Source organism: Peromyscus leucopus, chromosome 4 (genome assembly GCF_004664715.2).
Source record: "Peromyscus leucopus breed LL Stock chromosome 4, UCI_PerLeu_2.1, whole genome shotgun sequence".
Lineage (NCBI taxonomy): Eukaryota > Metazoa > Chordata > Mammalia > Rodentia > Cricetidae > Peromyscus > Peromyscus leucopus.
In genome coordinates, this window is record NC_051066.1 from 62143301 (window position 1) to 62168874 (window position 25574).

At 34.8% G+C, this 25574-nt stretch overlaps 3 protein-coding genes across 3 annotated transcripts; all 3 read left to right on the forward strand.

Annotated features, from left to right (window-relative positions):
• Nucleotides 1–542: 542 nt before the first annotated feature.
• On the forward strand, nucleotides 543–1579 carry LOC114710083 (olfactory receptor 5M11-like). Its single transcript, XM_028894153.1, has one exon. It carries the CDS (start codon nucleotides 568–570, stop codon nucleotides 1540–1542), a length of 975 nt encoding a protein of 324 aa, XP_028749986.1. The 5' UTR covers nucleotides 543–567; the 3' UTR covers nucleotides 1543–1579.
• Nucleotides 1580–7075: 5496 nt separating this feature from the next.
• Nucleotides 7076–8050, forward strand: LOC114710074 (olfactory receptor 5M11). Its single transcript, XM_028894146.1, has one exon. It carries the CDS (start codon nucleotides 7076–7078, stop codon nucleotides 8048–8050), a length of 975 nt encoding a protein of 324 aa, XP_028749979.1.
• A 2971-nt stretch (nucleotides 8051–11021) lies between these two features.
• Nucleotides 11022–16400, forward strand: LOC114710084 (olfactory receptor 1030). The gene is made up of 2 exons (XM_028894154.1): nucleotides 11022–11043; nucleotides 15439–16400. The coding sequence occupies exon 2, from the start codon at nucleotides 15444–15446 to the stop codon at nucleotides 16398–16400; it is 957 nt and encodes a 318-aa protein (XP_028749987.1). The 5' UTR covers nucleotides 11022–11043; nucleotides 15439–15443.
• The last annotated feature ends 9174 nt before the right edge of the window (nucleotides 16401–25574 follow it).

Genomic DNA, 25574 nt, shown 5'->3' on the forward strand with positions numbered 1-25574 from the left:
TACTATAATACAATCTATTTCAGAAGGTATAATTTTTAGAAAAACATGAGTTTTACTGTTATTAAAATTTTGCTTTAAAATATTTATTTTAAAAAGTTATTTCTTTAAGTTATGGAGATTATAATATAATTATACCATTTTCCTTTGCCTTTTTGTTCTCAATGACCCTCTCATGTATCCTTCCTTGAATTTTTCATTAGTTGCTGTTACACACATGTATGTGTATGTGCATTGTGTATGTGGATGCACATGTATGTGTCTATTCTCCGTGTGTGTGTGTGTGTGTGTGTGTGTGTGTGTGTGTGTGTACATCTGGGTGTGTACTCATGCATACATAAGCATAACTACTTCAGTCTGTAACATGTTATTGCATGTATGATTTCAGGGCTCACCATTTGGCCCTAGATAAACTATTGATGTGTTCTACCAAGGGTGAAGATGACTTCTCCCCTTCTCAGCATTTCATAGTTGCTAGTAGTTCTTGTAACAGAGTTGAGGTCTCCTGGACTATAACATTCACTTCTGCCTTGTTTTCACAGCTTGGATCACAGAACCAGCTCTAAGGAGATGCCCCTCACAAACAGCACCAAAATTACAGAATTCATTTTACTGGGGCTCACGGATAGCCCAGAACTGCAGCCACTCCTGTTCGTGCTGTTTCTGCTGGTTTACCTTGTCACTGTCTTAGGCAACATGGGCATGGTGGCCCTGATCAGCCTGGACTCCCGCCTTCACACACCCATGTACTTCTTCCTCAGTAACTTGGCATTTGTGGACCTGTGCTATACATCAACTGCAACCCCACAGATGTTGACTAATTTCTTATCAGACAAGAAGACCATTTCCTTCATTGGCTGCTTTATCCAGTGCTACCTTTTCATTGCCCTTCTCCTCACCGAGTTTTACATACTGGCAGCCATGGCCTATGACCGCTATGTGGCCATATGTAATCCTCTGCGTTACAGTGTGAAAATGTCCAGGCGGGTCTGCATTTGCTTGGCTGTATGTCCTTATGTCTATGGCTTTTCAGATGGGCTATTCCAAGCCATCCTGACCTTCAGTATGACCTTCTGTAAATCCAATGTCATCAATCATTTCTACTGTGCTGACCCACCACTCATTAAGCTGTCTTGCTCTGATACTTATATAAAAGAACATGCCATGTTAATATCAGCAAGCTTTAACCTCTCCGGTTCCCTCACAATAATTCTGGTATCTTATGCCTTCATTATTGCTGCCATCCTAAAGATCAAATCAGCTGAAGGAAGGCGCAAGGCATTCTCTACCTGTGGTTCCCACATGGTGGCTGTCACATTGTTTTATGGGACTCTCTTCTGCATGTATGTAAGACCGCCCACTGACAAGACCGTTGAGGAATCCAAAATAATAGCTGTCTTCTACACCTTTGTAAGTCCAATGCTGAATCCATTGATCTATAGCCTGAGGAACAAAGATGTAAAGCAGGCATTGAAAACAGTCCTCAGGCGAAACGTTAACAGGACAGCAATGATACCTCCATTTTCCAATAAAATACAATCATAATTTTGTGACAAATGTATTTATATTTTTATGCTTAGATCTTTTTTGTTGTTTTTGTCAATTTCCTACATTTGTAAAATGTACTATTATTATATCTATATCCTATTTTCACCTTCCCCCACATATTCCCCATGTCACTTTCAAGTACTTTTTCACACACATGCACACACACACACATACACACACACACACACACACACACACACACACACACACACTTTGAGTAGTAGCTATTTGGAGAACATCTTCATTTCCTTATTTAGTGTTGATCTTAACCATTTTATTCATGGATCAATGATAGTCAGTATACATAGTTATTTTGTCTAGACTGAGAATCATCTTGGAGTAACACTGGTTGGTCTATCAGTATAGGCATTTCCAGAGAGATTGAATTGAGGCAAGAAGACATGTCTATGAGAGGAGTAGCACCATCCAATGGCTTGAGATTCTGAACTTAATGCAAAGAAACATAGAAGGAAGCATGTTCACAATTACTCAACTTAAGTGAATGTGAACACAAAGTGACCAAGCCACCTCTTTCCTCCCTCTATGCCTTTCCACTATGGGGACTATATACCATCTTAAACCATGAACCTGAATAAGACCTTCTTCCTTATGTTGCTCATGTCAGACTTTTTCCTCACACAAAAGAGCACAGCTAGTGACAAACTAGCAACATAGATATCACTGAAAGAGTTATTAAAATTTTCAATCATATTCCACCTCAGATCTATATTCAAATATGTATTGTAGACAGATCCCAAGGAGACTGATAGGCACATCAGATTTAGAGGAGAAATAGTCTAAGTGAAAACTTCAAGTGCTATGACAAGGGATCTGCCTGCATCCCTCTGGGACATTTGTTTACAAAAGCTAACAGGATACTCAGGTTCTTCAGTTCACTTCCTTCCACTGATAGACCCATAATGAAGGGTGATAAAGGACACTTAAGAAACAATGGTACATCTGTACTCCCCTTCTCCTACTCACTAGTGAAAATGAGGATGTGAATCATGATGGCGTTTTTCTGTTTCTTACTGATGTGCTTCTATAGGGAAGGAGTCATGAAAGAAATGTGAAACTGATGAATTATGCTGATGTTTTTGTAGATGTAAGACTGATGTTTTTGTAGATGTAAGACTGGTGATCCAGGTCTCTGCCTTTTGTAAACCTAAGATTACAATGTTCTGTTAAGATTAAGGGCTTACATATGACTTTGGGTTTCATCATCTTCTGACAATAGAGAGGAGGTTGACCTGAGAGTAAAGACTGAAATCAGAAAGGAATAAAGACAGAAACTGAATAATCAAAAGTTACAGCAGATACTGATTGCTTTGCACTAGCTATTCCTTCTATTCCAAACTATGATTAGGATAGTAATGTTTGTTTTATCTTTCATAAGTGCAAATAACACATGCCACGCTTATATGTAGTATGGTATTGAGAACTGTACAAGCAAGGGAATACATTTCTTGGCCTAAACAAAAATATCAAAAGAATACAGTACACATTTGTCTTCAGGAAATCCCGAAGCATGAATGAATTAAGGCAACACAGATCAGTCTCATCAAAATATCAAACTGTTCAAATATGCTAAATGTATTTGAAAGGACACTCTGCCATTAGGACAAGATAAAAAGAATACCTTCATTTAATACTTACTCTGCTACTTATTAAATGTTGTATTGTTAATAGCTCTGTGATTTTTGTCATTATTGTTTGTTTAGAATTTGGACCCAAGGAAACAGGTAATTCATTACAAATACATGGGAACAGTTTTCAGAATCATTGTCAAACATGTAGTTGTATTTCAATGTCAAAATAAAAATCAAGACTCTAATGTCATTTGCAATCTTAGGTAAATCGGACTACACATTAAACTCATAACAGGTGTATTTAAATACAAGCTTCTTCTTTGGTCATGCAAATGAGGTTCTCTTTCTTACTAATTCTACTAAGGACTTTTATCGGTTTTTCTAGATCCCTTAACATTTGTCACTGTCACTGGTGAGTAAAATGCTTCCATTCCTTTCTCACATTTCCTGGTTTCATTCCTTTGTCCTTCCTTACTGAACATCATTAGAGTGATTGCATGATGCTGTGGAGAGGAGACAGTTATTTCTGCTTCCTCATCACTATGGTACATATTTAATATACAGTCAGAGTTCATGTAGTTATCTATATTACATACATTTAAAAATTGTTTCATTGTGTTTTCATTGTACATGATATATTTTGGTACATAAAGGCATTTTCCTACAAATAGTTGATGTACATTGACAGTATTGCTTATCTCCCTGCCAGTTACCTGTTCTTACTCTTCCTTTTAGTATTAGGCCCTTTGGTCCCCTATAAAGCTTTCATCAGTACAATATGTGTATACCATCCTAGCTTTTCCTTTCTTGCTGATACACTTCATGTTAGATGAGTTTATGATAGTGAAATGGAATTTCTGCATGTACTATTTGTCCTATGATAAATCTTTTTATTTGATGATAAATTTGTTAATATATTTGGTCTTTATGAGATAAAAATCAAATGAAAATTGTTATAGCAGCATTGAACATTATTAAAGAAAGTTATTACTTCCTACTCGAAGGAATAAAATCTTCCTGTAGGTAAAGACATGACAATATCTCTTCAGTTAAGAGCTAATCCAGTTGGGAAAGTCAGTGATTGGGAAGGACTAGTGACCCTAGGAAAGTGGCTTCTTCTTAAGCAATACTAAAGAGATAGTAGAAATAATTAACCTCTTAATGAGACAATGTACTTTTTCTTCCTAGAATGTCTGCCCCTAGTGAAATTCCTATAATCCTCCATGAGGTCCTGCTGTGTCTGACCCCCTTTCTGAGTCCTGACTCAGAAATGTATACCTTTTCCTTGTTCTTCTTTCATATCTTTTTGTTGTAGAGACTAGATAGAGACTAAACATGCTTTTTCTGATGTTCTGGGGTTTCTTACTCTTTCTCCAGAGACCTATTCCATACTCTGTGGCTGTGTGTGCACCATGTGGCTGACTTACATGACAGAGTAACTAAAAAAGGTCTGGCTTTTCTCCTTCTCTTTTTATTCTCTTTCCCCAGGTAGCTGCTGGGATTTATAGTTGGCCTGCCCTAGGTTTTTTTTTTATGTTTAATTCTCATAAAATTGCCGCAAACTTCTATTTAAGTCTGTTCTTGTATGCTTGCATTAATGAGATTAAGAACCACAAGGGAAGACCTTCATTTCCCTGGTGTCATATGGCAGCTCTTGTGGAACTCCCCAGAATTTTCAGCAGCAGAATAAAGTTGACTACATGTCCTGAAAACTTACTTAAAAATAGATTTTTATGTACAGTAGTAAGTATATGTACTATGTAATTCTATTAATTGGCAACTTTATTTAATTTTAATGTTAGAATTATAGTAGTCTCCATAAATAAGTAATGTAACCATTCTACTTCTATTACTCTATTTATTACATGTTTTTGAATTCCAGCCCTTACTTTGTTGTTCATAAAATATTAATTCTCTGCATCTAAGCCCAACAAATTAAACTAGTGGTTCTCAACCTGTTTAATCACAACCCCTTTTGGGGTACAATGACCATTCACTGTTGTCCCATATCAGATATCCTGCATATCATATATTTACATTATGATTGATGACAGTAGCAAAACTGAAGTTATGAAGTAGCAATGAAAATAATGTTATGGTTGGGTGGCCACCACAGCATGAGGAACTCTATTAATGGGTCATAGCATTAGGAAGGTTGAGAACCACTGCATTAAACTAATTTTATTATAGCTATATGCATAGTCATGTCAAAATAGTAATAATTTTATTAAGTGCATTTTGTAATTTAACAGCATAGCTCCTATTTTTGGAGAAGGTTTGTAGAGCACACATTTCAACAGTAGAGAAATCTTAGATACATCAAAGTCCATGGATTGTGGCATAATGTTATACCATGATTAATTTTTCAACTCTTCTTGCAAGAAATATTGTGTTATATAAAAATCCCATAAGTATCAATTCTTGAGCAACTGAAACTTCCAGCTGAAGTTGATTACAAGGTGATACAATTTCATTGCTCAAATCCCAAGGTTCTAGTGAGTGAATATCTATACCAATTACTATTGTTCCTTAATTAATTCTTTGGGGTGTGTTGAGAGATAATTTTGGAGATAAAAGATACAGGTTACAAATTGGATACAAATCATTTTCAGGAGCTTTATTCTTGCTAGTGTCTGAGGAATTTTTCCTAGGGAAGGTAGGAATAAAATTATGACATCTTTGTTCACACCTTTGCTCTTATATCATTTTGGATACTTATCAATAAAACAGTGTTAATGCTAGTCTTGGCTCTTTTCTAGCTGAAATAAGTATGTGCTTAGAATTTGTATTAGTCATAAAATGTTAAAAATTTATTGGAATTATGTATCTGTAGTAATCATATTACTACACACATAACTTTTATCATTCAATCAAGAATTAAAAATATACACTAAATAAGCATGTGAGAGAATATACTAGAATTAATCCTATCAGTGGTATTTTCATAATAAATTTTTGAAAGTGTACACACACATGCACTTCTTCCTTGATACTCACAGAATATCTTATCAAAATATCACAAAAATTAAACATTAATTTTATTCCTCCTATTAAAAAAGCTATTGTAGAAATGGAAAATTCACTTAGTCACACTAAGTGATTGGAAGAGAGTGTTATCTACATGATAATTTACTTTTTCTTCATCTGGCTCATTTTTTAACATAAAACTCTATACTTGCATATATTTTCCTACCAATGACAGCACTTCTTTCTTCCATATGATGAAACAAATCTCATCAAGGAACGAAATAAATTAACCATTGTGAAATGACTGTGAATTTAATTGAAGGGTAAGCTTTATAAGAAATTCCATTGTACACAAAATTTTTAAATTGTAATTGTTTCTCCATTGTACACAACATCACAAAAACCTTTACATTTTTTTGTTCATTGTCAATAATTCCTACTTCTTGGAAAACTTTTGCTTGGTTTTTTTCTCTCTTTTATAGCCAGAGTTTAAATAAATGCTGAATACTCATGGTACAGTAATTAGCAGGAATTTCCCCTTAGCCTTACAATACTAATATGAAAACTGGATGTGAATATATACGTGTATAAGGTGTCCTGAAAACAAGAAAATAAAGAGACTGTGTTAGATTCACATATGAGGAAAGTATGTGAGAATTGTCTCACAAAGGAACTTTAGTCTGCTTAGCTTTGCAAATTAGATATATTGGGAGGCAAAAAGAAATTCAGAGAGATAGGACAGATGTAGTAAAGATTTACTCATAGATGTATGGATTGGTATAGGGATATAGTTAGAAGCACAAATCAGAGGAATAAAAGCAAAGTGAAAGGTGCTTAATAGAAACATAAAGAGGATTATTGTATAATTTGCATTACATGTAACACTTTAAGAAAAACATGATTTTAACTGTCAGTTTTTATCTCCGTGTTTGCCTTGTTTTCACAGCTTGGATCACAGAACCAGCTCTAAGGAGATGCCTCTCACAAACAGCACCAAAATTACAGAATTCATTTTACTGGGGCTCACGGATCGCACAGAACTGCAGCCAATCCTCTTCGTGCTGTTTCTGCTGGTTTACCTTGTCACTGTCTTAGGCAACATGGGCATGGTGGCCCTAATCAGCCTGGACTCCCGCCTTCACACGCCCATGTACTTCTTCCTCAGTAACTTGGCATTTGTGGACCTGTGCTATACATCAACTGCAACCCCACAGATGTTGACTAATTTCTTATCAGACAAGAAGACCATTTCCTTCATTGGCTGCTTTATCCAGTGCTACCTTTTCATTGCCCTTCTCCTCACCGAGTTTTACATACTGGCAGCCATGGCCTATGACCGCTATGTAGCCATATGTAATCCTCTGCGTTACAGTGTGAAAATGTCCAGGCGGGTCTGCATTTGCTTGGCTGTATGTCCTTATGTCTATGGCTTTTCAGATGGGCTATTCCAAGCCATCCTGACCTTCAGTATGACCTTCTGTAAATCCAATGTCATCAATCATTTCTACTGTGCTGACCCACCACTCATTAAGCTGTCTTGCTCTGATACTTATATAAAAGAACATGCCATGTTAATATCAGCTGGTTTCAATCTCTCCAGTTCCCTCACAATCATTCTGGTGTCTTATGCCTTCATTATTGCTGCCATCCTAAAGATCAAATCAGCTGAAGGAAGGCGCAAGGCATTCTCTACCTGTGGTTCCCACATGATGGCTGTCACATTGTTTTATGGGACTCTCTTCTGCATGTATGTAAGACCACCCACTGACAAGACCATTGAGGAATCCAAAATAATAGCTGTCTTCTACACCTTTGTAAGTCCAATGCTGAATCCATTGATCTATAGCCTGAGGAACAAAGATGTAAAGCAGGCATTGAAAACAATACTCAGACAAGAAGTTATCAGGAGAGCATTGATGCCTCAGTTTTTCAATAAACTGAAACTCTAGTTTTGAGACAAAAAATTTGTATTTTTATGACTTTTTTTTATATTCTCTGTAGTCAAATCTTTGGTGTCCCAGCTAAAAGTTATGTGTTTTGAGATAAATTATCTGTCCTTATTTTTAGTCCTGTTTTGCAGCATGTACTTCATGGATAAGTAATAGTCAATGTTCATAGTTAGATTATGTTAAAATTCATCTAGGAGACACACTTCTTCCTCTGCCTGTAGAAGTACTTCTATAGAGGTTAACCTGAGGGAAAACATACCTGTTGAAAACACACAGCATCATTCCCTTTACTGGGGTCATGGCTGAATAAAAATGAACATAGAAGAAGGCACAGACATGGTCATTCAACTCATGCTTTTTGAGAGTGAGCACATTGTGACCAAGTTGACTCTTTCCTGCCTTTCTACCTTCCTTCCGCAGTAACTATATACCTTCTTAAATAATGAGCCCACATTACTTCTCTTAAGTTGCTCCTGTCAGATGTTTTCTCTCAGCAAAAGCCACAGCAACTGATACAAACCAGTAACACAGATATCACTGCAGCAAATATTAAAATGATGGATCATATTCCACCTCAGATCTGCCTGTTCAAATCCATGTTGTAGACAGATTGACATGCACATCTGATTTGGAGAAGGACTATTCTAAGTGAAAACTTTAAGTGTTATGCCACGGGGTCTGTCTGCATCCCCAGTTGGTGTTTGCTCTTTACAAGACTTAATAGGATACACATGCTCTCAGTTCCATCCACTGATAGAGCCATCAGCTTTTTTGATGAAGGGCATTTAAGAAACAGTGGTACGTCTGTACTGGCTTACGTACTTAAAAGTTAAGATGAAGAAATGAATCATGATGGTGCCTTTCTGTGTCTAACTGATGAACTTATGTAGAGAAGGAGTCACGCAAGTAGCATGAGACTAATGGATTATGCCGATGCTTTTGTAGGTGTAAGACTGTTGATCCAGGTCTCAGTCTTTTGTAAGCCTGTTTCTCCTAAGACTCAGGGCTGTCAATTCACTTTGGTTTTATCTTCATCTGATAATTTAGAGGAAGTTGACCTGAGAGTAAAGACTAAAACCAGAAATCAGAGACACAGAAACCAAGTAAGCAGTAAGCCATAGCAGATAGTGATTGCCTTGCATTGACTGGTTCTTCAAATCCCAGTTGCATTCAGGATAGAAATGTTTGCTTTACTCTTTGTAACACATGCCTTTGGAGATTTTTCTGTAAACAAATCATAACATTTCTTTGGCAGCACAAAAATCTCAAAACTTCAGGATCAGTGCTAAGAGGATGAACTTTGCGAATGACACATACCATCTCTTGTGCTGAATATATTGCAAGCTTTATCTCACCATTAAATAAGATCAAACCATATACTCATGTATTTGCCTTCAGTTGCATACTAAGAAATTATATCATAAGATCATTACATGTTTTGTTGTTGTTTAGAATCACCTGGCTACTTCATTTTACAATTCATATAGTACCATGAAAATATCTAAGGAAACAGAATTTGTTACAAATGATTCATAAAATCTCCAGCTTTCAAGATAGGAATATAGATGCAAATCAGTGTTCAAGCATAATTCAGGACGATAAGCTCACAACGTGATGTCTTATATCATATTGCTTATTCCATATTTGCTTGTTGCAAGGCTGTGTAGTAGGTACATTTAAATGTAAGCTTCAGCTTTTGTCCTGAAGATTAGTTAGTCTCTCTTAGTGACCCTAGTATGTTCGTTTATTTTATAGATTCCTTAACATTTTCATTTTTATCCGTAAGTAAAATTGTCCCTATTCCCTTAAATTTCATTAGACTCATTTATTATTCTTCCTTTTTGATCTTCCTTATTCTGGAATAACAATTTTGTAAAGAGGTGGATGGATACCATCCTTGTTCCCCATTATTGGGGATACTTATTTCATACATATCTAGTGTACAGTGCTGCCTATGCCTTTGCAATTTTCATTATTTATTTCTATTGTTGACAGTATATCACATTAATAAGGGCATTGTCATGTAAGTAATTGTATATTGAGTATAATCTATATCTACCCTATATTTTAACTTTGACATCCTTACTCTGACTAAAGATCATTTGCTTAGATTAAAATGAACTATTCATCAATGTAATGATGTTTGAGTTCTTAATACACACACAGATGCACACACACAGATACACACACACACACACACACACACACACGATTTTACCTACTGTTTCCTTGCTGACACACCTCATTCTTCATGAGTTAAGGATTGCAAAAGCAAATTTCTACATCTATGATTATTCTCATTTTCATTTTTTAGTTAGTGAGGAATTTGTTGATAAAGTTTGGTTCCTTGACAGAAAATCAAATCAGAATGGTGTATTATTTATTGATAATTATGGTGTTCTGAAATCTTGTTGAAAAATTTTTAGTATATTTAAGAGATGTCTATATTGTATAAATTTGCTTTCTAATAATTTTATTAAGTTTAATTATATTATTTTTATGGTTTAATAAATCATTAAAATGATAAAATTATTAGAAAGTAATTTATGTATATTGAGATTTATAATGTGACTACTTAGCTTTTTCTTCATTGGGAGAGGTTGTACAGTGCACAATTCCATCTTTGAAAGAATCAGAAAAATTAAATTCCATGAATTATGTCAAGACATTATACCACTACTAATTATTCTGGACATTTTCTTGCAACAAATAATGATTCTTGATGAAAAAATCCCCTGAGCATCAGTTCATAATCACACAAAATATGTAGCTCAAGATGCTTAAAAGGTGATGCAATTCCATTGCTCAAATCCCAAGGTTCTAGTGGGTATATGTCTAAACCAATTACTATGTTTTCTTTAATTATTGCTTTGGGGTATGATGAAAAGTACTTCAGGGATAAACACTGCCAAATACAAATAGGGCATAAATCCTTTTCAGCAGTTCCTTGGTTGGACCTCTAGTGTTTCTGGGAGAATTTTTCCTGAGTTCAGGTAGGAATCAAAATCATGAACTTTGTATTACCAATTTTTTCACTTGTTTCAGTTTTGATATTCATCATGAAGAGTCAAGTGTCAACAAAATCCCTTTTGAATACCAGTCTAGGGTCTCATCTCACTGAAATAAGTGAGTATATATTTGTTACTTAGATTGGTCATTAAAAAATATAAAACATTTATTAAAATTATATGTTTGTGATAACCATTCTAGTTGACAAATTGCATTTCCACCATTAAATCAAATAATACAAAAAATAGTCACATTGAAGAAATAATTTAATCATCTCACTGATATTTTCAGAAAATATTTAAAGGGGAATTGTCTACCAGCCACAATATATCTTCATCACAAATTAGTGAAAAATAGGCCATGAATTTGAAAGAAAGAAAGAAAGAAAGAAATCAAGAAAGAAAGAAAGAAAGAAAGAAAGAAAGAAAGAAAGAAAGAAAGAAAGAAAGAAAGGAGAGCATATGGGAGGGTTTAGATCACTGGTTCTCAACCTTTCTAATGTTGTAACCCTTTAATACAGTTCCTCATGCTGTGGTGACCTCAACATAAAATCATTTTTTGTTGTTACTTCATAACTATAATTTTGCTACTGTTATTAATAATAATCTGTGTTTTTGGATGGCCTTAGGCAACTCCCATGAAAAGGTCATTCAACTCACAAAGAGGCCACTGCCCACAGGTTGAGAAATGCTGGTTTATAGGGAGGAAAGGGAAGGGAGAAATGAATTAATCATATTACAATCTCAAAAAATAAAACTTATAAAAATCTAAAGAAATTAGGTTAATTCGGTATTTTATTTTTTCTAGCAAAAAAAATTATAGAACTTTTAAAGATTTATCTTTAAGATATTGGATAGAGAAAATGGGATAAGACTTAATATATCTAAAAAGTACATTAAGAATTATGAGGTTAGAATTGGTAGACTAGTAATTGAAAGATAGGTATGGTGGAGATGGTAGGTCCTTTGGAAACTGCTCAATGTCTGACATAGAACACAAATGAACACCATATATCATGGAAAGAATAACATTCTGTCAAGGGAGATGTCACAATCTAAATGAAATCTTAAAAGAATTTTACTAACAACATAGAAAATTATATGTATCTTCATTGTCTAACGTGACCTAGAAGTTAGGGTCATTAATTGTAAGGAGGTAACATATTTGAGAAGCATGGCAGTAGAAACCAGGAAGAGAGGAAGGTCCTGGAGTCCATGATGGTATATCCCATAAGAACAGTGTGCACTCCCAGGAAGTTCATAGGAACTACATGCCTCCACAACTATCCAGCTTATCCATTTGTGTTCTCATTTCCTACCTTACAATCTAGTTTTCTCAACTATTCTTACTGACTTCTGCATATTTTTATGCTCAGCCAGGTATTTAGGAGCCCAACTACTGAATTTTAAATTCATTAACTCCTACTTTTACTTTCTCTCTCCCTTTCCTTGACTAAAATTTCCTATATTCTCCTACTCCATACACTCAATCCAATGAGTAAGTAGATAATAGCTTTTATGTATAAGACTGAATGCACATACAATAGTGACTTTAACAGTCCTAGGCTACTCTGTTACAATGAAATTTGCATATTGGCCTGTTCCTGAAATGGGGATATGTACATTTCAACTAGCAGTTTTTCAGATATCAATGATATCTGTAGAGCTGATTTGATAGATGTTTTTATATTTTTTATTATTGTTGTGACTTTTGTCTTTTAATTTGTAGGATGGAATTTTCGGTTACTTCAAATTTGACCTATATATTCACAATGCATATATACTAACTTACCAAAAATGCAACTGTCTTTTCTATTTAAAAGCATAAACTATATAACTTACCAAATAAAGTGATTAGTTTTTAGATTTCCATATAGAAAATAAATATATGTGGATATATTAAATTATTTAATTTATTTTTTATTTTTTTCCAATTTAGAGAGAAGTAATTATAGTCAGTGAAATTTGTAATGGGCTATGTTTCTGTTGTATTTGTTTTCATAAAGAATATATATGTTTGAAAACTCATCACTATGCATATTGACCCATAATTACTCAAAAATTTTTAGACTGGTCAATAATGTCATAAGGAAATGGCTCTTTAGAAGAATGTCTGCTGTCTACTGCCTTCCTTTGTGATTTTTTTGATATTTCTCATACATATTGGGTAGCTTCCACTTAAATTGAAAGTCTCCAGTGGAATGCCTACACATGTAATGTTCAAATTACTTGAGAGCCCTTCTATTCTTGTCCTTCTGTATAATTATTATAAATTCTTCAAACCCCAGATAAGCCTCATTGCTTTTTGGTGTCTATCCTTATTTTAAAACACCACTATCTGTTTAGTTCAAATGTTTATATAGAATTTTGACATTTAACTATAATTTTCATCACCCTTACCATATAACACAGCTAGCTTTTTCAAAGCAAAGATCATTATTGGTTATCTTATTTATTTCTTCATGAGATAACTTCTATGCATGTGATGTTCAGTGTTGCTTGTATACTAGGTTGTCTAATTAAGTATGCAGCCTTCTGAGAATGCCACCAAGTCAAGGCACATACTTTGTACTTTTGTTTGATTCAGCTACCAGGAACAGCTTACATATTAAACATATATAGCTTGTGAATTGGGCACATATGGGATTATTGTTTATACTATAGTAGACCAAGCCTGCAGACTTCTATTTTGTGCCTTGGTTAAGGACAGATTGAAAAATAAAATTAATTTCTAACAATAATTTGGTAGATTTTGCTTAAAAATAATGGATTCTGATACTTAAAATTGGAATCTCATAGGAAATTAAAACATGGGGCACACATTACCATGAAGTAAAAATCGCAGGCCATAGTCAGAGTGGACTGTTTGCACAGAAATTACTGTCTGGCTCATTACAGTTGATTCCCTTGCCCCACCTTGCTCACTCTGATTGATTACACAAATAGCTCTAACAATCAGATGAATTTTATTCTCTTGAACCATCTACTCTAAAACTTTAAAAAAGCTGAATATAGAACTAAAATCCTAATGAAAATACATTATCTAGCATCCCTAGCAGTGATTTGTTGTTGTATTTATCCATTAGAGTTGATAGCATCTTATTTTATATTATCTGGAAGTATAATCTTTTATTACAAAAGAATATTCTGTCCTTTGTACTAAGAATCACTCTAACTACTTTAATTCATCTTTGCTTTACTATAACAAAGATAGCTGAATTATCTTTGTTTTTCTACATGCAGTTAGAAAGATTAAGTTTTACCCACTGCCAGAATAGCGTTGACAAAATTTTGACATAGGTTGTGAAACATTTGATTTGGGGAAACAAATGAGAAAGCAAACTGATAAAATGAAAATGTGATTTGAATTTCTTTTATCCTTGTTATTCAGACTGCTGTGTGTAACACTTTTTACTTATTAACTCATATAGATATTAGTTATTCCAAGTATGTAAATTCATACTTTTTTATTTCTATAGAAATGCTATATTCTAAAACATTAAGATTATAGTACTAAAATTGACCCTGAAGGATTTAATTCTGGTATCTTCACTGTTGTGCTTTCCAGTAAATACAAAAGGGGAATTAAATTCTCTAAAGGGAGGCTTCTAGATATGTACAGAGTGTCAGTCACTGGAAAAATCTTTCCTAATTTTTTAAGGAGGAGGCTATTGTTTCACAACAAACTATAATGTAAATTTGAAAGTTCATCCCAATTTGAACTGTTATTGCATTATGCTTCTTTCTCTCATCCGAAAGCAATTTGGTAACACAGGATCCTGTCTGGGTAGGAATAAACCTCACCTGTGCTGTTAGCTAATTGGGGCTGTGTGTGATCTTCTTACGAATATGATCCCTGGCTGGGGAGGTAACAGTGCTAAAGCACCTGCCTTTACCCCTTTCCCATGTACATGAAGATGTGTGTTCCCTAGAATCCATTCAAGCTGGTTGTGGTAACATGCATCTGTAAGCTCAGGGTTCCTGTACTGACATGGTCATTTAACAAGAAGAGATGCTAAAACCCTGTCCCAAACAATGTGCGAGGGAAGGACCAATACCCAATCTTGTCCTGACCTCCGTGTGCAAATTGTAGCATGCACATGCCACTCATGTGCTTGGAAGTGCATGTACACACACACACACATGCACGCACACACACACACACACACACACACACACACAACACACACACACACCCCACAGAGTTTCTTTCTTTCTTTTTTTTTTAAAGGATTTGAAAACCCAGTGTACTAGCTCTGACATTCTCAGACCTTTGTAATAGCTGTGTGAGGATGAATAATAAGAGGGAGGTGAGAAACGGGTGGAAAGAGAGAAAATATCTAACAAGTATCTCATTCCCCCTTTTTTAATCCATCTAAGTGAACATGCTGGCACGTGAGAAAATGGTCAGAGGAAATTACTCCTTGGTGACTGAATTTGTTCTCTTGGGATTAACAGATCATCCAGAGCTGCAGTCTATCCTTTTTGTGCTCTTCCTGGTGATCTATCTGATCACCGTTGGAGGGAATCTCGGCATGATGGTGCTGATCAGGGTAGATTCACGCCTGCACACTCCTATGTATTATTTTCTTGCCAGCTTGTCCTGCCTGGATTTGTGCTATTCTACCAACGTGACTCCCAAGATGCTGGTGAACTTTTTATCCGAGAAGAAAACCATTTCTTATGCTGCTTGCTTAGTTCAGTGTTATTTTTTCATTGCTATGGTTATTACCGAATATTATATGCTAGCTGTGATGGCCTATGACAGGTACATGGCCATCTGTAACCCTTTGCTTTACAGCAGCAAGATGTCCAAAGGGGTGTGTGTGCGTCTGATTGCCGGTCCTTACATATATGGCTTCCTTAGTGGCCTGATGGAAACCATGTGGACATACCGCTTGACCTTCTGTGGCTCCAACATCATCAACCACTTCTACTGTGCTGACCCTCCTCTCATCAGACTCTCCTGCTCGGACACTTTCATTAAGGAAACATCTATGTTTGTGGTAGCAGGATTTAACCTCTCCAATTCCCTGCTTATAATCCTCATTTCCTACCTGTTCATTCTCATTGCCATCCTGAGGATGCGTTCTGCTGAAGGTAGGCGCAAAGCCTTTTCCACCTGTGGGTCCCATCTGGTGGCAGTGACTGTGTTTTATGGGACTCTGTTCTGCATGTATGTTAGACCTCCCACAGACAAGTCAGTTGAACAATCCAAAATCATTGCTGTGTTCTACACTTTTGTAAGCCCCATGTTGAACCCCATCATTTATAGTCTGAGGAATAAGGATGTGAAACATGCTTTTTGGAAGCTGGTCAAAAGAAATGTGCTTTCAAAGTAAAAAATCACTTTACTTTTATAAATAAAAAAGTTCTGTTTATAAGAATGATGCCCAACTTTATAGCAGAAATTCGATTTTATGTACAAGATGAAAAGCTATATTCTTACAACAAAATATATAATATACAGGTTCAAAAGATAAACAGTTTACATACTATGTGAAGGTGCAATGCATGTATAAATGTGGAAGGTTTTATTCTCCTGTTTTGCATGTTTACATTCATGTCTTTCTATATTACTTTCACATTATAAAAAGTATGCATTTGTTACAGTAAAAATGCAATCTTAATATAAATGTACAAACTGAGTACACCATTTCTGTCCTCCATCTTCATCTTCCATTCTTAATTCCCAGAATGACTATTAATAGATTTAAAAGCTTTTAGAAAAGGGATTTATATAACTATAAACAAATGTGTAATTGTGTTTATACACATAGACACAAAATGGGCAAAATACATATTGAAGTGCAGCTGTTACCATGCAGGAGTTCCGTTCTGGTAGATTACAGGACTATCGGGAGCTGTGTTGGTGACTATTACTTTGTACCTTCAGCTTCAATCCCTGACAGTCACTTACTTCTTCCTACTTGTAAGAATCCCTTTCAAAACCAATAAAAGAAACCTCTTCCAAACAACAAAACAAATAAACAAATGAACAACAAAAGAATCACTTTCAGCAGAAACACTTCTCTGTCCAAGTAGAATCCCAGAGCTTCCATGTGGTGCTCTCGTTAAATATTAACTTAATTCTTTAAAGATTCGTCTGTTTATTTTATATGTGTGATGTTTTTCCTCTCTCTCTCTCTTCTCTCTCTCTCTCTCTCTCTCTCTCTCTCTCTCTCTGTGTGTGTGCATGCATGTCTGAGTATCCCATGTGTGCCTGGTGCATTGGAGATCAGAAGAGGATATCAAATCCCTAGGAACTACAGGCAGTTGTAAGCTGCCATGTCCTGTGGAAGGACAGCCAGTGCTCTTAACTGCTGTGCCATCTCTCCAGACTTAGAGAGTTTTTGAAAGTATAATTTAATTCCAACATTTCTTTTCTTCCTTTCCTCTCTCTATTGTAGAGGTGTTTATAGATGCACACACACATACACACAACAACATGCAGGCATATATATATATATATATACTCCCACACAAACATACACACATATACACACACATACACACATACGCACACACAAACATGCACTTGCATTGGCAGTGAAGGCTAGAAGGAACATAAAATCTCCTGTATCTGGAGTTACAGTTAGTTGTTAGTCACCAAGTAGGTGCTGAGAACTTACCTCAGGTCCTCTTTATGACTAAAACGTGTTTTTAACTGGTGATCCACCTTCCCAGATCCTATATATTAAGCCTTGAATCATGCAAAGAAGGGTTTCCACAAAGCATTATGGGTACTTGTGTCCTATGAACATTTTTTTTTTTTGGTGGAATTAACCAGTGACATTTCACATTCCTTGAGCCAAGTATCTTTCACACCTATCCTCATTTCTTTTTTACTAATCTATCTTTTTTAGGATGTACCAAATATTAGATATTTGTGCCACAGTGTAATTATTATCCACTGTTGTTCTGTATCATGAGTACAGTGATTCATACATTTAGAATGAAACATCTTCCTTCTTTTGTAAGCATTTTTGTGCTAAAGAAAGCAAGTTTTTCTTTTCTGTTGTATTTCTTGTAACTTTTCTGTTCTATTGTTTAAGCAAAGACAGCAAATGTCTACTAAGTATCCTCATTAGGTGTGCATTGCTCCTAGTGGCAAGGGGTTTGTGAGGAGTCTCAGATCATTTAGTTTTGTAATGATTGTAACCTTATAAGGAGAATAAATACAGACAACACAATTTTCTGGGAGCTGTAATACAAGGCTGTCCTCCTGCTTATGCAGTGGAAGACATGTCAATTCATTCTCAGTAAACTGAAGCCAACTCCATGACTGAGACACAAACTTGTTATGCTTCAATGCCAGGCAGGAATTGGAGCATCAATCTGGAACTGCATTTGTTGATTTGGATATCAATGGAAAAGATAATGTCCTTATTCCTCTCAACAAAATTGCTTTTCAAAGTTTTCTTTATATCTGAAAGTTTATTTCTGTTCAATGATACACATAAAATGACATTTTCAGATTATTATTTATATATTAAGCTACAAAATTATTTATGCTCCATTTTTTACATTCTGAAAAAAACACACATATGAAAAATGATTTTTAAATATTAACTAGTTTGTTGGATTCTCTTTAAAATGTGCACACATTGCTATCTAAACATGCCTTTAACTTTGCAAACCAAGTCCCTTTATTATTCCAACTTTTTCAGATCTCAGGCTCTATGTATGCCTCTATACTTACATTATACAGACACAAATTAAGCTTCACTAATAGTGGTATATGCAGCATTATAGTATTAACATAGTTTTCATGTCAGATAGTTTCATGGAACTAATTGACCTGTGAAAACATTTGCACATGTCCATACATGTGCATAGGAAGAAGAGAAAAAAGACATTCATTTTAAAATTCATGACATCTATTTATTTGTGTGTGTGTGTGTGTGTGTGTGTGTGTGTGTGTGTGTGTTGGCAACTCACAAGAGTTATTTCCTTATTAACATTCCTGTTGAATCACACTTACCTGGTCATTTGCCTTCCAAAGTGATTCATGTTTATCTGGATGCTATGGTCAATGTGCGTACTGCAAATTGAATTATGAAATTTCCTCATTGTTTTCTCTAGAGCCAGTAGTGGAGAGAATCATTGTGTTTTACCACCTCTCAAACCAAATACAGCTGGATTTTAACAGACCATGTTGTCATCCAGAATGTGCTGAGGAGTCTAGAGAAGACCCAGGGACACATTTTATCAAAATACAGGGTTCTTTCTACTCGGTTGGTCAGAAAACTTGCTGGATGTTTAATCCTACCAAACAAATATTAAAAAGTAATGTGATCTTAATGAAGGAATCATTAGTAAAACTGAAAATGAATCTGGTTTATGTGCTTGTCGCTTTTGAGCTGCCAAATAAACAGAAGTAAAAAAAGTATTATTATTATAAAACCAAATATGATGGTTAATTTTATGTATAGATTGGGTTATCTAAGCAGGGAAAACCAACTCTAAATGTAGGTAGCACCTTTCCCTAGGCTGGGATCCAAGGATGAAAGAATTGAGAAAGTGACCTGAGGATCTACATTCATCTTGCTGTTTCATGTCTCTGGACACAAGTCAATCAAATGCCTCAAACTTCTGACACCATGCCTTGAACAGCATCATTTGAAAGTTGAAAGTATAAGCCACAATGAACTGAATTCTCTGGACCATAAGCCACAATAATTGACTTTTGTTATATTTAATAGGAATTGATCACAACAGCAAGAGTAACAGGCACAAGATCTTTAGCAGTGGGAAGAATCTCCACAGTGGTTCTCTCACTTGTGAAGCAAGAGTAACAGAAAAAAAAATTATTTTGTGAACAAAGACACAAAAAAATCTGAATCCTTCTAATATTGTTCTTTATTTTTGAAAATTTCATGCTTGTATACAACCATATATGATCATATTCACTTCCAATTCCTTCCACACTGTCTACCAATGCATGTCCTTTTGTCTTCACTTCTTTCTGATTAGTAGTAAGTTCAGTCAGAGATGCCTATGTGTATATGGGTGTGAGAAATCCACTGGAGCATGAGAATCCTACCATTTACCATTACCTCCATGAAGAAATGATTCTCCACCCTCCAACAGCAATCCATTGCCATTAGCTCTTTAGTAAGATAGGGGACCTGGAGAGCATCTGTAGCAGAATTTTACTCTGGATTGATCATCAGTAGGTCTAGTGTAGATAACAAATCTCCTGTGCAGTCAGAGTATCAATAAAAATGTGATGTCCAGAAGGGAACATTGCATTTATCTGCACACTTCCCTATCTTCTGGCTTTTTATTTGAGACACTATTTCCAGGAAACCCAAAATGTCACTATGACCCTTCAGTTGGTCAGAACTAAGTTAGCTTAAGTGACTAGAAGAGCCTCAGGTCCAGTGAATTCTTCTTGTGTTTATCCCAGTTATGGGATGCATAATTATAACAGACAGGTGACTGTCAGTTTCAATAGATCTAGAATAACCTAGACAATAGACCTATGGGCATATTTGTGAGATAATTTCTAGATGGGGTTAATTGAGGCAAGGAACTAGCCTTAACTATAGGAATCATTATCTATGGGCTAGGGTCCTATCTTGAATAAAATTGAAGAAGCAAGCAGAGAACTCACATTCCTCTCTCTCTGCTTTCAGATTGGTGTCTCAATATGATTAACTACTTCCCTTTCCATACAATGAGGATAATTTGACTCCTTGATCTCTGACATTACTTTGTCAGGTAGTGATTATGGCAATAAAAAACAATGAACACAATATCTTAACCCCCACATTTATTATTTATGAATTTTGGATAAGAGATAAAGTTGGAATAGCTTATAAAAACTAATATTCTAAATAATTTAAAGTGTTTATCTTGAGGAGACAGCAGCTGAACTGGGTAGTGAAATATGTGTGTGAATTTAAAAGTACGAGGAATAAGGTCAAAATTCATGAAAAGCAAATAAATGCATTAAGGACAACTTGATTGATCCACAAATCATACATTAGAATGAAAGGAAAGATGATTGAGACAGAATGAGATAAGAAGGGCATAGAATGTTATATGTATATATTTTCTTTTAATCTGCTTGGCATAAAAGAGAAATCACAAACATATTTTAATCTAAGCAGTGATGGTAGGATAATGTCCGTTGAGTCATTTTCTAGATTTGAATGAGACTAAAGAATTCTGTAAAGAGAAATGGTTTTGTTTCCAAGGAGAGCAGTAATGACTGTAGGCTGTCAGCCATCATCAATTAGCATATGAAGTCTTCTTCCTAAGGTCATTTTTATTCTTCTTTAAGATCTCTACTTCTATGCTTCTACTAAGTTCCAAGGAATTCTCATTCACTTAAGCTTAATAGTTCCATACATTAATAGACATAGATATCTGCATTATTTTGAACTAGAACTTATCAGGGATATATGACTGTGTTTATTATTATACTTTAAAAGTGAGGAACTTAGAAGAACAGCTTATAACAGCAATTCTCAACTTTCCTAATGCTATGGCCCTTCAATACAGTTCCTCATGTTGTGGTGACCCCCAATCATAAATTTATTTTCATTGCTACTTCATAACTGTGCTTTTGCTACTATTGTGAATCATAATACAAATATCTGACATGCAAATGGTCATAGGTGACCCTGTGAAAGGGTCACTTGACCCCCAAATGGGTCACAACCAACAGGTTGAAAACCACTGGCTTAGAGAACCAGAACTACTCAGTGGGGCAAAAATACTTTCTTTGGTTTGTGTGTTTCATCTAGATGTAAATGTGTAATTTTTTAAAATTCATTTTAGTGGATGTTTACTCATGAAATGGGAAGAAGTAACTCTGTCCTATATGCTTTCCTTTTTCAGCCAGTGTATCTAACAGCTTTTGCAACAGAAAAAAAAGATTACTTTTTTATAGCTTAGCTCCTTCATGTAAATAGTTTGAAGATGAATATAAGATCTTTAATGAGTTTCCATTATTATTTGAAAAGAATGTTAAGTATGCTTGTTATGAAATTAAGGTGCTTTACTAGACATATATATTAAGAACAACAACCTCTGTGAAATTCAGTGACTATGAAATGTATAACATGGCTTAGGAAAAAAATGAATTTAAGAAGTTTCCTCAATTAATTGAACTTGTTACAAATTTCTCCATTTTCATTCACTTGTTCTTGCATTTTCCGAAACACTTAACAATATAAAATAAGCAAACAAAACCAAGGAGCTAAAATTGCCTCAGAATGGCAATTTGAAAGGAACTTGGGATTCCTGCACTAGTGCTGGTTGTTTGATTATACAATGCCAGCTCATGCAGGACAGGGGTCAAAACATCCTTACCAAGACACAGGGAGTCCCTGAAGAGATGATTTAGTTCTTCCTAATTCCAAGATTAAAACTACCTGAGCTGTCTTCTGGGACTAATAATTGGAGGGATTGATGACTTCAGTTTTTTTTTTTTTTTCTATTTTTAATGTGTAGGGAAAGGAAGTCTACCTTATAAATATAAGAAACATCTTCCAAACTTATTGGTTTTGAAGGCCCGTTTGTTTTCCCTACTTCCATAGTTATTTACAGGTAAGTTGTTAGAAAATAGCCAAAATGCAGCTTTATGAGTCATTTTGTTTTTCATGGAATACAAGCATTTATTCACAGAAGTAATTACAGATAGATAACTATATAATCATGTATATTTCCACATATCTATGTGTATGTATAGTATCGAGGCTCAAGATCTAGAAATGTTTGTTACAAATATTAAACAAACAGTCATAAGCCAAGGAGAAGATTGGAGTTCAAGGTCAGCCTGTATTATATAGAGAGATCATTTCTAAATAAATAAGTGCAGAAATAAAATTTATATATATATATCATATATATATGTGTGTGTGTGTGTGTGTGTGAGAGAGAGAGAAGAAGAAGAAGAAGAAGAGAAGAAGAAGAAGAAGAAGAAGAAGAAGAAGAAGAAGAAGAAGGAAGAAACTAAAAAACTGAAACTCCCTATAAGGTTTTGTGTACTTTACATATTGTTAGATCATCAAATACTTTGTAAACTATTACAATACTCCAACAACATTATGAAATAAGGAAATTAGATTCTTAGAAATTTGTCAACAACTGCAACAATATACATATCATACTTGAGATTTTGGTAAAATGTTTTTAGTTATTAAAATGATTTGAGTTTGTAAGATGAGTGCAGTACTGTGACTGCTGCACATATTTAGAATAGAATGATGTTTAAAGATTTCGGCCATCTCAAAACACACTGATGAACCTTTGTAAAATCATTCCACTTTCCTAACCTCATGAACATACATGCACACATAGTGAAATAATTTAAACCTGTATATTGTATGTCTGCACATGTGGACACATGTATATTTACACATATTATGTTGTGCACATATATTCACTATACATTGTCAAGGTAAGTTTTCAGAATAATTGGCAAGGAGAGAGAGGAAAACATTATTATAAAGATGATGGCTCTTACTATGTAGACATTTCTTACTTTGCAAAATACCTCAATTTGTACATAAACAAAAATATGCCTAGAGGTGAGATTAGGAACTAGGAATAGATGAGTATCTTAGGATTCTATGGAAATGAATATAGCAGGTTTCAGAGGTCATTTCAGAGAAAAATAAGGTGGAGACAAGTCATAGAAAAGAAAGAGATGTAAGAGGAACCAGGGAAGACTGATGAACCTGGGTATTAATTGTTGAAGAACAGCATGTGAAGAGTCTCTGTAGTTCATGAGTAGGTGGGGATTTAAAGAACGAATGTTTTCAGTTACAACATTAATTCTTCTTGCATCAAATAAATGCATGCACACACACACGTATACATATCTTTCATCTGCTTTCAATCATTTTGTCGGTTATGCATATCTGTATTTAGGGACATTTTGTATTTCTAAATGTCATAATGCAAAGCAGGTGTCAGGTAATTTAAAAAGCTCTCCAGAATTAGACTTCAGGAGGATAAGAGGATTGCCAGCACACTATTTTATAGCATATATTTTAGGTACAAGCTTTGAGGAATTAAATAAATAATAACAAAAGTAATCATTTCATATTGTTTTCTCTGAATTACAGTCAGTTCTATTGACATCATGAAGTTTGGTCCTACAGTGCTTATACTAGTTTCATAATAAGATGAATTCCTGCTGAAGCAAAGCAAAATAACAACCACTAGGGAAAATTTGAAGATTATTTCTCCTTCATATAAAATTGTGAGTTAGTTACACTCTGTCGAGAATGTAGATTATCTGATTCACTTGTGCCTGCCCTATTTGCCCTCTGAAGAGTCTTCCTAGGTCTTGTAATAGAGAATGAATCAGGACCATGTTTCCATCACAACCAGAGAAAGGTAAGAAAATACCTTAGCCTATGTCACCGAGGAGTGGATTACAATTGCACACTGAGTTTCATCCTGTTAGTCATATCTCAGTACCAAAGTCAAATTGAAAATAAAAAACCAAAGAATTGCCATTTTTTGTGTTTGTTTGTTTTATATTTTGCTTGTTTTAGTTTTGTTTTCCTTTCCCTATGACCTATTATTTAAGATCAGCTCTTACTTTGAGAAGCAATATGTGTGTGATTTTGGGGTAAAATTGAATGTTTCACCCAGAATCTGAAATCCCAGTCTGAGATTTGAGAGATTTCTAGGCATCTATCTGCATTCCCAACTGTAGATGATCATCCTAAACTAAGTCATTTTTATATCCCAATCTAAGTCTGATATTTGAGTAATTAGCCTTGAAAATGCTTACTGAGTTAACTGAAAAAAATGCAATGAAACTTTCCAAAACCATTAATGTAGGCTTTACAATTAATTGTTCACTTTTAAAAGTATTTTCTCTAATTAGAAAATACAACATACTGACCTTTTGTACTTTATAAAGAATTAAGATTGTTTTAAGTTATAATTTGGAACCTTCATACACACAGCATAAATATTTTACATGTTTTGGTCTAGAGTCAATGCTATCTATCAGGCAATGTCTTACCGTCATTCCTACTTTCAATAAAATTACCTGGAAAATTAAATTTCATAAGTAGCAAAATTCATTTGTCTATTTACAAAGAGTGGAAAAATCTTAGAACTAGAAATTGCTATAAAGTTTAAAACTAAAATATAAAGTGAAAAAATGTAGTTAGGTAAGAATTCTAATTTAGACTAAGAATATTTATAGTTCAAGAGAAAAATACAAAAATAGATTACTCTATCAAATAGATTAAGACTCAGTAGCCAAGTGTTTTTTAAACAAATTGGAGTCCACTGAGATAGGAAAAAAGGTGATAGAAAAAGAAAAGAAAAAACGAAAATGAAAATGAAAACATTTCCGTAGAGCTGGGAGAGGAAGAGGTTGAAGGCAGCCACAACGAACATGGAACTGTCTTTTGCGGTGTCAGTGCAAGCCAACTTAATCAGTGAGTCAGCACAGAAGGAGAAACATTTAAATGGTGACCCTTTATGGCATGTCGATTCTAACGTAAAGTTTCCATTTCTTCTTGCAGGCCATC